The sequence below is a fragment of the Notothenia rossii genome (genome assembly GCF_949606895.1).
Source record: "Notothenia rossii genome assembly, chromosome: 11".
NCBI lineage: Eukaryota > Metazoa > Chordata > Actinopteri > Perciformes > Nototheniidae > Notothenia > Notothenia rossii.
In genome coordinates, this window is record NC_136910.1 from 13,641,160 (window position 1) to 13,658,037 (window position 16,878).

Sequence of the window (16,878 nt, forward strand, 5' to 3'; positions counted from 1 at the left end):
CTGTCAATGTTGTGCTACATGTTGTGCTAAGTCTGTGCAGCTCTGTTTTTGTTGTATTGTTTGTTGTGGCTGCAGCCTTGTGCAATGTGTGTTGATGTTCCATGTAGTATGTGGTCTACTTAAACGTTGTTTATCTCGGTGGTGTCTCATCAATATTTAGTTGTGTTATTTTCCTATTCATTCTGGTAGGCCTACAAAGAAGGCTATATAATTGATTATCAGTTGTAGGCCTACGCACAGACAGCAAAATCCCTTCCCTAATGTAGGTAGTAACCTGTTTGTTTAGACATGGCCTCTGCTTATACGTCGACCTGTACATTCACTACATTTTGTAGCCTAAATGTGTCTATCTTCTTGAATTGCAGTATCATGTAACATTATCATAAAGTATAAGTTGTGTTTTTTACTCTCTCCTTTTTGAAAATGTAACGCACTAAAATCTAACTAAGCTACTTTTAACTTTGGTATAGGTGTTTTTTACACAAGTAAACTGCAATTGTAATGAAGTAAATGTCTTTTAAGTAATAATACTTTTACTTGAGCATAGTATTGTGGTACTCCTTTTTTGTATACATATAAGGTACTTTCTTGTAAAAACTCTCAAGTAGTATTTGATTACTCACAACATTGGGAATAATTCAGTCCTACATTAGTTTGTATCTGTTCTAAATCACAGAAGGCCTTTTAGATCAATGGTTCCCAACACATCAAGTTTGCTTGCACACTTTACAACTGAATCACATTTTTTTTAAAAACTGTATTTGATGCATTTATTTCTATAGTATTCTTGGAGGGGTGATTATGTTTGTGTTGTTTTCTTGTCAAGAGGTCGTGAGAGTGACCTGACTCCCCTTTCACTGCTGACAGCTGATCAGCTGACAGCACAGACCAGATATTGTTTCCTCGACTACAATCGAGTGTTTAAAATAGTCCAACCATGATCCCACTTCCAAACAAACCTGAGCACAAAAAATGATTTTTTCCTTTTTTTCAAATAGTACAACCGTCACAACATAAATATTTGTCTACTCTGTGAATAATTACATTTACACTCTCCTGCTTTGATTGGGGTTTGTTTCTTAAGGACCTGTTTATGGAGAGGAAATGACAAGAAGTCGAGTTGACAGGCCTGGAGTGAGACAGTTAAATGCCCCTTGCTGCTCTGGATAATTAATAAATAAAGTACCAGGGGAGTCCTGTCATGGCTTCCTCTATGACAGGGGCTGTCTCCAGTGCGCTAAAGCATTAAATGACCAATTCCTGTCAGGCTAACTTCCACTGCACTCCCTTGGCACCCTCTCCCTCATTCTCCCTCTCTCTCTCCCTCACACACACACACTGTCTCTCTGTCTTCCAACGAGAGCTACTTTGCTCTCTTTGCTCTGAGTTTTTCAGCGACTGATGGCTCTAGTTCATTTCTGCTGAATTAATTGGTCCCTGAATGAATTCTGTTGACAGGGCAATTCATCATGTGTTTGGCCTGACAGTGACTGGGGTGTTGGGAGTGTGGTGGGGGAGGTTGAGGGTGAGGGGGGCTGCAGGAGGAGCTGGGGTTATAGGGGGGGTGGAAAGGATGGGGGTTGATGATTCTGCCCTCTCTTCTACCAGCTTCTATTATTCCCTCTTCTGCAACCAGGAATAGCCTGCATCACATTTTGCGTTGCCTCCTCACTTCTCTGTGAATATTTCCCAGCTCCCCCCGGTTGCAAACAAACACGCCTGGCTGACAGATCCAGCTGATTAGGGAGCGCTTCTGTCTGCTTTGGAGGATATCCTCATTACTGGCCAGTCAGGTAGCAAGCCCCGTTAGCCCGGGACCACCGGCGCCTGTGTATGTGGGACCTGACACGTTCACTAAGAGACGTGCATTGCATTAGGCTTTAATTGCATCATGTATCACACAATAGCCATTAGGGTAATTATTTACTGGTGAAGGGTAAATGAGCTTTGGCGCCGGGCAGAGCCAGTCAGCCTCGTTTTGGCAGTGGTGTGGCGCTCACCTATACGGTAACAAATCTAATCGCTGGTCATTTGCTTCATTTGGAAATATCCTTTCCAATCACTATGTAGCCCCCTCTTTTTTCTTGCACTCTTTCAGTTGAGCAGCGCACTTATTAGGTCCAATCAATCAATGCTCACTCATTAGGAACCTCCCCTCAAGTATCCTCTGGATGGTCTCACACGGCAAGAGTCAAAAATTACCTCATAATTGCTGCTCAGGCATCATAACAAGCTAGGCTGCCCCGGTGACACGGCCATACAAACAGGTCTTACACAGGAATTGATGGATACTGGAGAATCGTATTATATATTGCCATATCCAATTAGATACAGCACATAAAGCAGCAGATCCATTCCCTCTTTTCGCAACGTCCAAACCACCACTCGGATATAAAGACGTGAAATGCATTTTCTTATTTCCCCCCCCCCCTCCCCTTGGCTTGGTGTGTCACTGCAAATGATAACATCCTGAGGATTTATTGTACATTTGACACACCAGTAACCAAATTATAATTCCGTTGCTGCGGCATATTCATAGAACCACTGTACAAATCGCACAGAGAGAGTGTTCAGTCAGCATGTATTAGTGCGGAGCGGATCCAAAGGTCAACCGTTAGCTCCGACACTGTGGTTTGAAGTGATGCATGATGAGCTTCACCGTTTTACTGTATTACCGGAAAAAAGAGCAATTTCTTAGTATTGTCAGAACTATATTTGAACACAGCTCCTACCACATGTGGAGCTCCAGCATGTCCCCGATTTCTCTTTATTTAATGATGAACAGTATTGAACGGATGATAAATCGATCCATATGTACACTTTTATTTTGCTGTGCAACTTTTGAGACGTAGTTATTCAGCTTCCTCATGAGCAATCTACAGAATGAAGTCTTCACATTAAGATAATTACTGCTCATCCAGCCAGGAGTAATAACATTAATGTCACAGTTTGATATAGAACAAGTTTAGTTTGGAATAGAATAAAAATCATAGCTTCGTTCGCAGCCTGTTTCATGAATAACATGTACAATAAATCAATATTCCAGCACTGCCGTTAACTTAAATCGCTAGTTTTTCATCTAAATAAAAATGTCTTCATATAATACTCTGCTAAGCTTTTGAACTTTTTTAAGATCAAATACGCCTTACATTTTTGCCATTCAGAGACACTCAATGTTATGTCTTGTTCTTTTACTGTTGATATTTGATCAAGCTTGATAAGCTGAGTTTTTGATGAGCAAAGATAGTGACAGCTGCCGATTAGAGCCAATCAGATCATCCCACCGCTCCTGTGTGTGTGGGTGTGTATAGAGTAAGAAAATAAAATATATATTTATATTCCAGAGGATGCTGTTGTCATCTGGCATGCTGCAGTCAATTTGAGCTTGATTGACAGATACATCCAAGTTCACAGTTTATTGGTTTCGGAGGAGAGAGCCAGATATGCCAATTTAGACAGGAAAGTGACAAAGAAGTTTCCATCTAAATAGAATAATTCTGCTTCTGGGAATTCTCAGCTGGGGAGAGGAAAGAGTCAAGCTCCCTTTTTTCCCCCCTTCTCCTCCTTTTAACAAGGGCTGTGAATGACAAACATATACGACGGTTAGGGGCTGACAGAACATCCGCTTCTGATGCTTCACAGGGGAGCTATGAAATAAACAACAGGCAGAGAAATTGAATTACAAAGCAAAAAGGGGGTCTCTCCTCGTGGACCCAGAGGCATAAGAGTGCACCAAAAAACAGCTCAGCTCAGTTTTAGAGGAGCTTGTTTTTCTCTTTTTATATCTTTGAACATTTGAAAGAATGTGATAGAATGATGGAAACTCAGTATCTCTGTAAAAAAACATCATATTTTCGGGGTCAAACTCGCCTTTTTCCATTAAAACAAGTTTGAAAATAGTGTTCGGACCAATAAATGAGTGTCTGAATCAACAACTGAAAAGCTCACCAACTGTATTATATATTCCCATTCTGTCCGACATCCTTTCGAATGTACACGCAGCGTTATCGTGTGCTCCAGCAGCTCAAATCCTTTGCAAATCACACAGCGCTAATCAGGACACTGTCCACTTGTTGTAAATCAATAATGATATAACTAAGTCATACAAGGCGGCAGCGACGGAGGGATTACTGAGCGAAGAAAGAGTGAAATAAGCTCTAAGAGGGATTTCATGCATAAATCTCTCCCTGCAACTTAGCACAAATTGAATTCAGGCACACTGCTAGAAAAATTAATTCAGCTTTACAAAGCGAGGAGAGGTTAAACACTTGATGTGCTGCTCAGTGATCCGAGTCATGGAGAAAACATTTAGAGGCATTCTCACTGAAGCCCCTCTGTGCACCATGGGATCTGAAACCTGAAACATAAATACATTTATCCAAAAAGAGTCTCATTAGGCACCTGAATTCCTTCTGCCATTGTTTACTGAAACTTCCGTTTTACCCGTCAAGTTGTTTGTCGGCTCATGACCTTTTTATGGACGTCAAATATTCAACATGGCCACACTTGCACTGCTTTTATTTGAGTGTTTGAGCATTTATGGGCAGTAGGTACACACTTACACACTATGTAGGTGTTTTTTAAATGGGAGTTTACATTAGTGAGATCATTCGGGGTCAATTGTGGTTTTATTTGACTGGGGAACCTTATTCGTCAAATATCAAATACATTCTTTTGACCTTTTCTTTTTAAGATCACTATGAAAATATTCTCTGACACTTCCTTTTCACCGTTATGTTGAACTGTTCTCTTGTGCCATAACTTCCAATTACTTCTCCTATCAAGCATCTGAAATGTTGTATAAAGAGTTATATGCTTCAATATTAGTTTCCCCTATTGTCTTGGAGGGGCGCTGCGCTTTCTTTTTAAAACATTTTTATATAGCACCAAATTGCAACTAATCTATATCTACTGTCACTTTTCACATTGAACATGTGCTATTTTATTAAATAAACCAAAGGCTTTCATTTTAAGTTGTGAGTTTAGGGTTTTTTACCCTAAGAAACACTGATGCATTAATCAATGACAATAATCCACAGCTCCTCTCTCTGCTTCCCCCCCCCCCCCCCCCCCCCCGCTCAGGCAGCACCCCCCCAAAGCAGTAAACCTAGGGGAAACACTGAATATATAAAACTGCTTTATCATTGTATCATTTTTTTATATATATAGTGGGGCAAAAAAGTATTTAGTCAGCCACTAATTGTGCAAGTTCTCCCACTTAAAAAGATGAGAGGCCTGTCATTTTCATCCTAGGTATACCTCAACTATGAGAGACAAAATGGGGGGAAAGAATCCAGGAAATCACATTGTAGGATTTTTAATGAATTAATTGGTAAATTCCTCGCTAAACTAAGTATTTGGTCACCTACAAACAAACAAGATTTCTGGCTCTCACAGACCTGTAACTTCTTCTTTAAGAGCCTCCTCTGTCCTCCACTTGTTAACTGTATTAATGGCACCTGTTTGAACTCGTTTTCAGTATAAAAGACACCTGTCCACAACCTCAAACAGTCACACTCCAAACTCCACTATGGCCAAGACCAAAGAGCTGTCAAAGGACACCAGAAACAAAATTGTAGACCTGCACCAGGCTGGGAAGACTGAATCTGCAATAGGTAAGCAGCTTGGTGTGAAGAAATCAACTGTGGGAGCAATTATTAGAAAATGGAAGACATACAAGACCACTGATAATCTCCCTCGATCTGGGGCTCCACGCAAGATCTCACCCCGTGGGGTCAAAATGATCACAAGAACGGTGAGCAAAAATCCCAGAACCACGCGGGGGGACCTAGTCAATGACCTACAGAGAGCTGGGACCAAAGTAACAAAGGCTACCATCAGTAACACACTACCCCACCAGGGACTCAAATCATGCAGTGCCAGACGTGTCCCCCTGCTTAAGCCAGTACATGTCCAGGCCCGTCTGAAGTTTGCTAGAGAGCATTTAGATGATCCAGAAGAGAGGATTGGGAGAATGTCATATGGTCAGATGAAACCAATATAGAACTTTTTGGTAAAAACTCAATTAGACGTGTTTGGAGGAGAAAGAATGCTGAGTTGCATCCAAAGAACACCATACCTACTGTGAAACATGGGGGTGGAAACATCATGCTTTGGGGCTGATTTTCTGCAAAGGGATCAGGACGACTGATCAGTTTAAAGGAAAGAATGAATGGGGCCATGTATCGTGAGATTTTGAGTGACAACCTCCTTCCATCAGCAAGGGCATTGAAGATGAAACGTGGCTGGGTCTTTCAGCATGACAATGATCCCAAACACACCGCCCGGGCAACGACGGAGTGGCTTCGTAAAAAGCATTTCAAGGTCCTGGAGTGGCCTAGCCAGTCTCCAGATCTCAACCCCATAGAAAATCTTTGGAGGGAGTTGAAAGTCCGCGTTGCCCAGCGACAGCCCCAAAACATCACTGCTCTAGAGGAGATCTGCATGGAGGAATGGGCCAAAATACCAGCAACAGTGTGTGAAAACCTTGTGAAGACTTACAGAAAACGTTTGACCTCTGTCATTGCCAACAAAGGGTATATAACAAAGTATTGAGATGAACTTTTGTTATTGACCAAATACTTATTTTCCACCATCATTTGCAAATAAATTCTTCAAAAATCAGACAATGTGATTTTCTGGATTTTCTTTTCTCATTTTGTCTCATAGTTGAGGTATACCTAGGATGAAAATTACAGGCGTCTCATCTTTTTAAGTGGGAGAACTTGCACAATTGGTGGCTGACTAAATACTTTTTTGCCCCACTGTATATGAAGCTTTTTTTGGTAGCATGTTAAACCTGTCAGTGCCAACCCTATTACAGCTACATTGTATTCTGTGGGACAGCAGATTCATATTTATTAACTGACCCATGGATTTTAAACTAAGTCACTTTATCTGTCAAATAAATGTAGTTTGACAAAAAGTACACTGTTTCCCTCTTATAATAGTACATGAGTAGATATAATGTCTACTGTCAGAACCATTACAGAATAATTGTATGTTAGGCGCTTTTTGCATTTCATAAGACGGGGTTCAATTTAAGACAGAGGACTTTTAAAGCCTGTTTGAATGTTTTGTTTAGGTTTCATTTTCTTATTCAAGTCCACATTCAAGCCACAAATAAGGTATATTTTCATTGATATTATCGATCAGTCTTTATTCTATCAACTAATCATTTGAGCATTAAACAAGAAAGTCAGAAACACCATGCAACTCCTTTTGCGTAAAAGATTTCAGACACTTTTATTATTGTACAAGTGAGACCAGCATAATGAAAGTGATAATACCCATGAACATGAAAGACCATTTTTCTTACTGTATTTACAGAGAAGTGTCTTCACATCACACACACAAAATCCTTCTACGAAAATGAACAATTTGTAAATAACATAACAATTAAATAAACTCCACCTACCTTTAGGTTTACAGCTGAATATGCATATGATGACCATCTCTGCACTGCATAGAATTTATACATATACTTTTCCTCATGAACAACGTGGGTTTCCCTAATAATAATAATAATAATATTCATAATAATAATAATAATAATAATACTGCTCTCATGATGCATATAGGCGGCCTGTAAATAAACACTAACAAGAACTAAGTCTTTGGCAAATGCAAATACATTCACTTGACAGATGAGGAAACCATCATTCCAGCGTGATTTAAAGAAGTAACTCGGCCTGAAACATGAAGTTAGGAGGGAACATGTTTAAGGCATTTAGCTGAAATCGTCGCCATGCTTTTTGACGTTATTAGAGTCGTCAGAATGAATGCTTGGGAAATCAAACTTGACAAATGACACTGGTGTGACTTGTGATGGCTGTTATATCCTTTTTCTGTGGTTGAATGCCAAAGACTTAATCAACTTAAATAGAAATGTAAGCGGTGAGAACATAGTAGTGCACGTCAAGGCAGTGACATGATGGGCCTTGAATTACAGGAAAACGTGGGAAGTGCCTTTTCAGACTGAGACTTATTAGACTTACAGCCAATTTCATGAAATAGAGCAAATATGCATCGTCATTTTTCTGCATAATAACGCTCCAGTGTTGCAAACCACCAACATAGTGCAAAATTAACAAAAAACACAAATGTTTTGCCTGATGACATTTTGTATCCTGACAAATAAGAAATAGGAAAACACTAGCCAAGCAGTCCGCAGTTTAGTTGTTTACGAATTATAAAAATGAAATAAAAAAATCATTTTAAGAATATATTTACTAGTTTCTTGAAATCTTGCAAATAGCGGGCCATGGTGATATATTGTCATGGCTCCCTCTATTTTCAAATGGATGTTTCTTTATTTACTTCATTTTCATTTTTACATCTTGATTGTGTATCACAGAGAACATGTCCTAATCTTCTCATGGCATCAAAAAGGATCGATTTACTCATGCTGGATGTTTGGTCGGTGACTGCTTAGATGGATCAAAACAACGTTAGCCTGCCACAGCCTGCGTGTGCTGCTGCTGATCTCCTCTGATCTCATTGCGCTGCCATCTGAATCGGAGTGGGAGACGAATGGTAACAGGAAAGAAAAAAGGCTGCTGCTACATTTTAAGCTCTGGACAGCGTCCCTGCTGAGAGCCGTCAAGAAAAGGAATGTTCAGTATTGATCCGTGATGGGATGAACCTGTGCCACAGGGAAACAAAACCAGGGACCTTTGTTTTTAGTCTTTTTTTTCGTCTTTTTTTTCCTGCAATTAGCCACAGGTTTCAGCATGTGTGTCGGGTGATTTTTATTTTAGAGTCTCTGATGATCTTCTTGTAGGTATTTTTTTGGCTTTAAGTGTCCAAAAAAAGCTGCGAGGAGAGAAGTCGTCTGGAATCCCCCCCCTCCAAAAAATTTAGTTTCTCATCGTGAGCCGGGAAGATTTTATGCGCAGTTGCTCAGTGTCCAGTGGACCATGCTTCCACCATGGGTCCTGCAGGTTGATTTGGTTCCCATGGGAACTAGTGACGGTCATAGGCAGTGGCAGCAGTGGGAGGGGCGGAGCCTCTGGATGCGGCACTATAATAATAAGGGGAACCTGAAATGAACAGAAGAACAAACCATTTGTAACAACAACAAAACATACATTCACCAAATGCATTAACAGTATTGGTATTTTCATTGTAAATAAGCTGCACTTTTACATATTTTCCATGCTAGAAAACTCAAAATTGTTGTAGTTATTTGACAGTTTGATAAGTCTCGCTCCTTTACTTCGTTACTTTTGCTATTCCTAAGCTTTACCGTCTTTAGACCGGTTTACAATGACAATGAGGCCCATTTATCACTTTCACATTTCATTTGTGTAATAATTAGTCTTTAATTTAGAGTCAAACTAAAGCAGGTTTTTCCAATTTCTAGCCAACGCCCCTCAGTTTTAAAACCTGAAATGACAACTTTTCCTGGCAATTTTGATTAGCTGCTAGTTAGTTGCCAATAATGCTAGCATCATGATGCCTGATAACTGGACAGCTTGTAATGTTTTCAGGTGACTTGTTTAAGGATGAGAATATTATAGGAGTGAATATAATTATGCACTTTAGAGCTACATGATAAACAGAATGTTTTAACTTTCATCAGTGCAAGAGAAAATGGACATTGCCAAAATCTAATGAAGAGTTACAGAGCGTTAGGACTACCCTTACACAGCTGCTTTATTTATTAAGCTTGTTAGCAGGGCATGCTAACAAGCAGCTCAGGCCAGATCAGTTAATGGTTTTTAATGCATTCCTTAGACGGTGCTAAGTTGCTAGCCAGCAATTGGACAATTGCTCTTTGGGGGAGGGGTCAATTAGTCCAGTAACTCTTTCTCTACTCACTTAGTAATGCTGGGTTACTGAATCGCCAGGCGTCATTGTAGGATGTGTACTGTGGGTGACTGTAGGGGTTCCCCGAAAACTCACTCCCTGCAAAACAAAACAACAAATCAATTAGCATTTCATTGCATCAAACCATTACCCCGTTCACTTGCAGTCATTTCTCGTCATTCAAAACAGGATGCAATTTGAGGGGCAAAATGATAGTCATCGATGTGCAACCAGTCAAGCAAGTAATTTATTTCTTTTTCATTTCACTTAAGTTATGCAACACTGAACAATACAGGATGTGACACTGACGGCGGCTTTCCTTGTCCCATTTATGGATATCTACCCATTCTTCTTCCTCCACTATATTCCAAACCCGTCTAATAAATACAGAGTGGTAATAAACAGTTTCATGCATACGTTTTTGATATGCTGCAATAAATCCTGCAGCCTTTCTTAAAGGGATTTTTTACATCTCCAATCCGAACCCCTCTGGTCTGAGCTGTGGTGTTTGGTAGAATTTCATTGCAGAGGAAACTAACTTGGAGCATGTCAGTGAGCGCTGCTGGTTCAACACGTTTCTTTCTTTTACGAGATAATAAAGGCTAGATTTGATATTAAGCTGGTGAGAAATGGCTTTGCTTTAACAGTGTTTTGCGCTTGTCACTAAATCTTAGTGGTCGTGTATAGGATGAATGGGTTGTAACACAAAACCACAAGCCATAGGATTAAGGCCCTCATCTTCTGCTTTGTGCTACATAGGAACAAACGGAAAGTTAAAGTATGTTTGACTTGACGCGTTTCCACCAACTGATTTAACAGTTTTATGAGTCAACATCCCAAAGCAAATCCAGACAGCCATCGGGTGCTACCACATCCTCCATTGTTGTTCCTGGTTAGTGTTAAATTGACAGAAATGGTTGAGTCTCTATATTTTCAAAGTAGCTTTCCATGACACGGGCAGAAAGAAGAACTTGAACACTAAGAGTCCCCACCATTTATTTTGACTTTAATTAATGAAAAAATATATTAACAATGTTTAGAAAACGGAAATAAAAAAACATTTGTACAAATCTAACTGTTTTTAACTAAATGTACCTTTTGTTTTATTGAAGAAGCAGAAAAATGTGATATCCTGAAAAATATCAGTATCTCTATGAAGTATAAAGATGTATGTATGTATCTTTGTAATTTTTTATTTCTTAAGGATGATCTGCTACCAGTGGACCAAAACAAATGGCGCAGTTAATGTAACCCCCTTGGCTGAGGAGATAACAAAACTCGTCATCGCAGCCCTTCATGAAGGAAAAGGAGTAACAGCCAGAGCCAGTGATGGGCTGTGTGATTGCTAAATGATATGCAAACACCGGACACACTCCACTGGTTTCCCTCATCCTAGTGGTTTAATCACATCAAAGCAAAATGCCGGCTGTGGTTTGGTGAAAATGTGTGCTTGGTGACGCTGGAGCTGAAGAAGCCCAGCACCAAATCTGAATCCCTGGCAGTGAAACACAAGCCTGACCTCCTCCGAGAGACAGAGATTTGAATATTTACCGGGCTCACGTGCCTCTGCCTTTTGACCCTTAACTGTTTGCTGTGAAACTGAACCGCAGGTTAAGTAGAGGAGAGGAAGAGGATGTGCTCTGGGAGCGCAGACGCTGGGGAGGTCTGGTATTGCGTTCTATCGACGACCGGTACAAACGGGAAGATAATGAGCCAATAAGAAAGAGAAAAAGCAGGAAGGAAGGGAGAACCACTGTCCTCTCCTCGGTCTATGATCACTTATTCAGCCCGTCTAATCCAATCATACACACAGAGCTAATATAAGGATGTGTGCGCCTCTTGTTCTGCAGGTCAATTTATATCGCCTCTCTGCGTAATCTGACGCTAAACTCTGCTTCTCCAGCTTCTACACCTGTTCATTTGGAGGGGCAACTGTTAAATAGCCTCCCTAATGACAATATTAATCCATGTGATGTTGTCTCTCACTTACCAGGAACCATTCCGGCGAGCGTGGAGGTCGGATAGCTGCCCTGGCCCGTGGGGGGAACGTGGGGGGGGTACCCAGGTAGGGTTGTGTTGGACATATCTCGACCTGGAGAGACAAAGAGAAACAAAAACAAAACAAAAACCACTTCATCAGTGCTTTCAATATGTGACTAGAAGCATTTAAATACTTTGGCTTAAGTATTGTAATGGGAAAGGTCAATACAGCTTTGAAAAGATAAGGCCTGCATTATTATAACTGCTGTGAATATCCCAAATTCTCAGCATGCAGATTGGTCCCTTTCAGATTTTAGATATATTATTTTGCAGAGATGGACCTATAACTACACATATGTAGCTACTTCTATACACATTTGTTATATTTGATTGATATTATTAATATCATATTCATCCTGATTCAGTAAAGTAAATATAGTTTTGTAATAGCTGCCAAATAAAAGCTGCCTCTGAAATGTCGTGGAGAGGTACCTCCAAACTTCCACTACTTGAATACAGTACTTGAGTAAATGTGCTTAGTTACTGTCTAGCTCTGCAATTAGTGTTTGATTTCAAAATGCAAACCAGCTCCTGCCGTTTTTAAAACCAGGAAATGATGATATTACTATACACATCATGACTCATCACCACCACCTCAAGTCAGTCAGCACAAGAACATTATTTTCCCTCCATTTTAAGAGATGGTTTCAAAGAACCTAGTTTTGTCCAAACCGTTACTGAACACCAGAAAGCATCAGTCCGCCCCTCTAACTTTAAAACAGGACAACAACAACAACAACAGCTGCTGCTTTGAGCCCGCTGAATACTGGTCACATAAACATCCCTCCTCATTACTCCGTTCAAGCTTTTTTTCTAAATATGGCGGCCTCTCTTTCTCTGTACAGTGGGAGCACACTGGCCCCTCTGCGGAGCGGGACCTGTCCGGCTGCAGATATTCAGCTATGTAATTGAGAGTGACGGTTGAGCTGTCCTCGCTGGCCACGGGGACGTTGGGACAAAACGACACGTAACCCAAATCTGCACAGGGGCCGGGGTAGAAGAGGCCCCTGTTATATTGTCAGCTGTGAGGGCCACTTGGACTCCAGGGGAAAATAATCTCCCAATGGAGCTTTAATGAGGGACTAGTGGAAGAAAACTGTCCATGTTGTTGCATTAACTAACAAACTGTTTAAGGAACATTTTTTTATCACAATATTAACAAATGTCTCTTGTTCTTCATGACAAGTATGTCACTGAGTCACGGTCTAAGGGAGTTTTTTTTTCCATTTAGCAAAGATTTTGCTTCTATATTTATAATAAATCATACCTTTATTAATATGAATACATTGTATGACAGTTGCTTAACTCTATTTATGTTGTTTGTATTTATTGTTTTAACAGTATTTTTCGGCTCCCCTCTTGACCAATCATCTCTTAAAATCCACATTTTGATCCAATTTGTTCCACAAGTTATACAACATATTGAACTCTCTTGCAAAAAATAATATTTATCTCTCTGAATATGGAAAACTAGCCCTTGCTGCTAATCAACATCACTAATGAGAGCATAAACCACAGGCTAATATAGATATTGACTGAAAAATCCAATTCATACATGTGCAATATCATGAGAAACGTATCTGTTTAATTGAGGGTGAGCGAATGGGCCCTCTGGGTATTTAAGTACCTGCTACTACAGGCTGCCAGGCATACTGGCTGCAGTGGGGGCCTGAGGGGGGGGGGGGAGGGGGGCTGGGCTATGGGGACGGCTGGTGAATCTGGTGAAGAGGCAGGGTGGCAGCCTGGAGGTGCACTAGACCCAGGCCTGGGGGAGGGGGTAGGAGGAGGTAAAGGAGCCAAAAGAAGCCTTGTATGGCTTTCACTGATTTTGTTTGGTAAAAAAATTCACCGACAAAATATTAAATAACAACAACATGACTTGCTTTAAAGGCTGTCATTTAAGTAGTTATTTTAGTAATAGTATTTTGTTTATTTTAGATTATCCCATTGATGGCAATGAAGTGCATTTATTAAAGTACAGTTAGGTACTTTAATTTAATACTTCAACTGTGTCACATTTATACAATATTTACTCCATTTAATCTGTTCAACATCTGCTGGCATATTTAAATGTTGTGTACAAAATAATGATAAGATTTGCTATAATATGACATACTGTTTAAACTACTAAACGATATTCGAAGCATTAAAATTAGCTCCTCCCTGACTCGCTACTTCATAAAAAAGCTGCTTAAATCTTAAAGCACATACCATAAAAATGCAATAATTTACTATATACTTTGTATAATATTATGCTCTCTTAAATGGGTCATTCTGCATAATGGGTGTCCCTGAAACTCAACTACGATTTGCTCATAAAACTTCAGCAGATCTGTAGACATATATTTTAATTCTGGGTGTGTAATGATGTTTTTTTCAATTCATTGCAGTAATTACTTAAGTAAATGATCTGAATAGTACTTCCATTACTGAAAATACTACACCGAAACTATCTTTTAGTCCTGATCTAAGAGTTGTGATTGGATGCTTACTTAAAACAAGTGCCATTTGTGATCATGGATTGTACAATAAAGAAAGCGCTCGGTGTGTTCTCTATTATTTTCAAATCTCAGCACTGATGGCTGTTTTATATGAAGCCTGCTGAGATGTGACTTTTGGTTAAAGCACCGAGACTGGAGGGCTGCGGAGTTAAAGAGCTTTACAGAGAAGAGTGAGGTCATGCCGGACATTTCATTTATAATAAGAATTAGTTAGCCACAAGCCAGTGCACATAAGTCAAAGGGAGCCGTGGGAGTACTGTAGGTGGGGGGTCCAGCGGGGGTGAGGCCATTGTGTGTGTGTGTGTGTGTGTGTGTGTGTGTGTGTGTAGACATTGGTAACTATTGTCTAACTGTCTCAGCAAACACTGACCCAATCTTTTCTTCAATATGTTTAATAAAAGTAAATACGCTTAACTCTTTATTACCTTTCTTCAAAGAGATGAAATACATTATGAGCACCAGATCCCTGCCTTTCAGTCTTAAAGGGAACATCTGGTTTGATCGCTTTCAAATATGACTGAAGTGCAATAAATGCTGTTTTTACCAACAAAAATAAATCATTTTCGATAGGGAACCAATCACCCGTTTTCCTCTTCATATACTGATTCCGATTGGCTGACACTGATACCATTGCTACATTTATTTCCCTGGTGGAACTGAACAATGTTGAGCTTGTAACCACAAATAACTTTTTAATTTTCAAAGGGAGACTATCATATGCCTAGTTCCATTCATTTTTGTGCCGATTTTAATGGTATTTTTTGCAAGTATTAGACAAATTGATAATAAAGGTGAAGGGCTAGGGAACTATATGGGTCAGTGACTTCTATCAGATCAATAGAATCAATTCTTTCAGACTTCAATATTAATTCTAACTCTAAATGGTAACAACAAAACAAAGTGGTTTTCTGTTTCATTTTTGGTAGTAGTGAACATCTCCATGTATTTTGATTAACGTAGGAGCCCTTTTAATGTGCAAATATACCAAAGCAAAAGATTGAACAATGTTTTCTTGAAGGTTAGTTTTGCCCAATAGAAAATGAGACTATTGCCATTAACTTCAGTCGATTTTTCTCCTGTTGACTGCGATAATAATAATAATGATCAGCGTCCCTGTTGAATGCAGTTTTGTTGTATTCCAGGATAGCGTTGGCAGTGACTGCCAGCAGCTCTGTGCCTGTTGCTTTATGTCCCCTTTAAAGCCCTCTTTCTGTGAGGCGCCAGTTCTGAGAACTCTCTGTACAGCAATGATAGCCTCATTAGCTGCTTCCTAGCCTTTGTTGTTTTTACAACAGAGATGTGTGTCCAGATTCTCATTAAAAGATGGGCTTCTTTATATTGTCTGCTTCCTGTCAGTCCCCTTAGATTGAACGCCAGCAAATCAAGCTATTTATTTGGCTGTGTCCTCTTTTTCTTTCCCTGCGAGAATCAATTCAAAGAGTTTTTTGGTTTGCTGTTACAAAACCCTGTTGATTCCTGTCTTCATTTGAGAAGTGACTCGTAATAGCTGCTGCTGGGTGCTGAAAAACAGTCATTCCTGCTTTTAGTGAGCCAGGAAATATAACATTTTTAAGATTGTTTGAATGCTTTTTGAAAATAACTACTGGCTATATTTATTTATTTGAACTACACTGAGTGGCTGAAAGCATCAAACTGTTCAAACTATTTTGTCAACACTTGAATATACTGCGATAAGATTGATGAGTTTGATCTCAGCTCACAGTAACGTGACAAGAAACTACGATGTGCTTTTTTGCATTGCTGTCATCCCCGTTTCTTAAAACACAAAACGAAAAGCAAGACGACCTTCTTTTTATTTGGCACAGAAACAAAGTCATTTGTGAATGACTCTTTTGCTTGCAAGAGTATTACATTTAGCATGACAGGGACACCTTCATGTTTTGCTACAACAACAACCAAAAATCTTTGACCTCCAGTTTTCTAGGCTATATGCAGAACGGGGCAATTTATCACAAGCCAAAAAATCTCAGCACCCTAATTAATTACAACTAAGTAAAGAATGTTTGGAGAGCCAAATTGCTTTAATTCCCCGAACACCGGCTGAAAGTCATTCATTATCAAATGTGTGCTCAAAGGTTAGTTTGCTTTTGTGAAGACGAAATAAGCATTAATTTAGTTCCCCCCTGTGGGAAGACGGGCGAGCGCTTTGTCACGAGGCCACGCGTCACTTACGGCAGGTTCGCCTTCTGATCTTTGCTCGCTGCTCACTGGACAACCGCAGGTCCTGGTACTTCCTGTGTAGAGCACCCTGAGAGCACTCACTCACCCTAATTGAATGCTAAGTGTGGATGGTTTTATTTGCTGGGTGAAGTTTTGTTTAGAGACCTGACAGGAGTGCACAGGAGCAGCTGCTTGAGGAGGGGAAGTGTCATTGACACGGGGGTCTTTAAGCCTTTGGAGGCCTTCATTAATAGGCCCAGCAGGGAATATGTTTAAAGAGTCTTGAGAATGCAGTCACTGAGTGGAGATGTGTAAAACTCCCACTGAGTGCTCTAGGGACTCCGCT

The 16,878-nt window shown here is 40.0% G+C and overlaps 1 protein-coding gene and 1 long non-coding RNA gene across 9 annotated transcripts in view; one reads left to right on the forward strand and one right to left on the reverse strand.

Moving 5' to 3' along the window:
* Positions 1-16,878, forward strand: part of LOC307023939 — a 43,846-nt gene that overhangs the window by 341 nt on the left and 26,627 nt on the right. The window lies entirely within an intron of this gene.
* pax2b (paired box 2b) overlaps positions 7,127-16,878 on the reverse strand; it is a 32,786-nt gene continuing 23,034 nt past the window's right edge. For 5 of the 6 annotated variants that reach the window (XM_079657638.1, XM_079657636.1, XM_079657637.1 and 2 more), the window contains 3 exons: positions 11,801-11,902; positions 9,823-9,909; positions 7,127-9,041 (listed from right to left, as the gene is read on the reverse strand). In XM_079657638.1, the coding sequence (XP_079513764.1) occupies positions 8,965-9,041; positions 9,823-9,909; positions 11,801-11,902 (266 nt within the window). In that variant the 3' untranslated portion in view covers positions 7,127-8,964. The remainder of the gene's footprint in view (positions 9,042-9,822; positions 9,910-11,800; positions 11,903-16,878) is intronic. The other variant, XM_079657640.1, reaches the window with a different exon arrangement.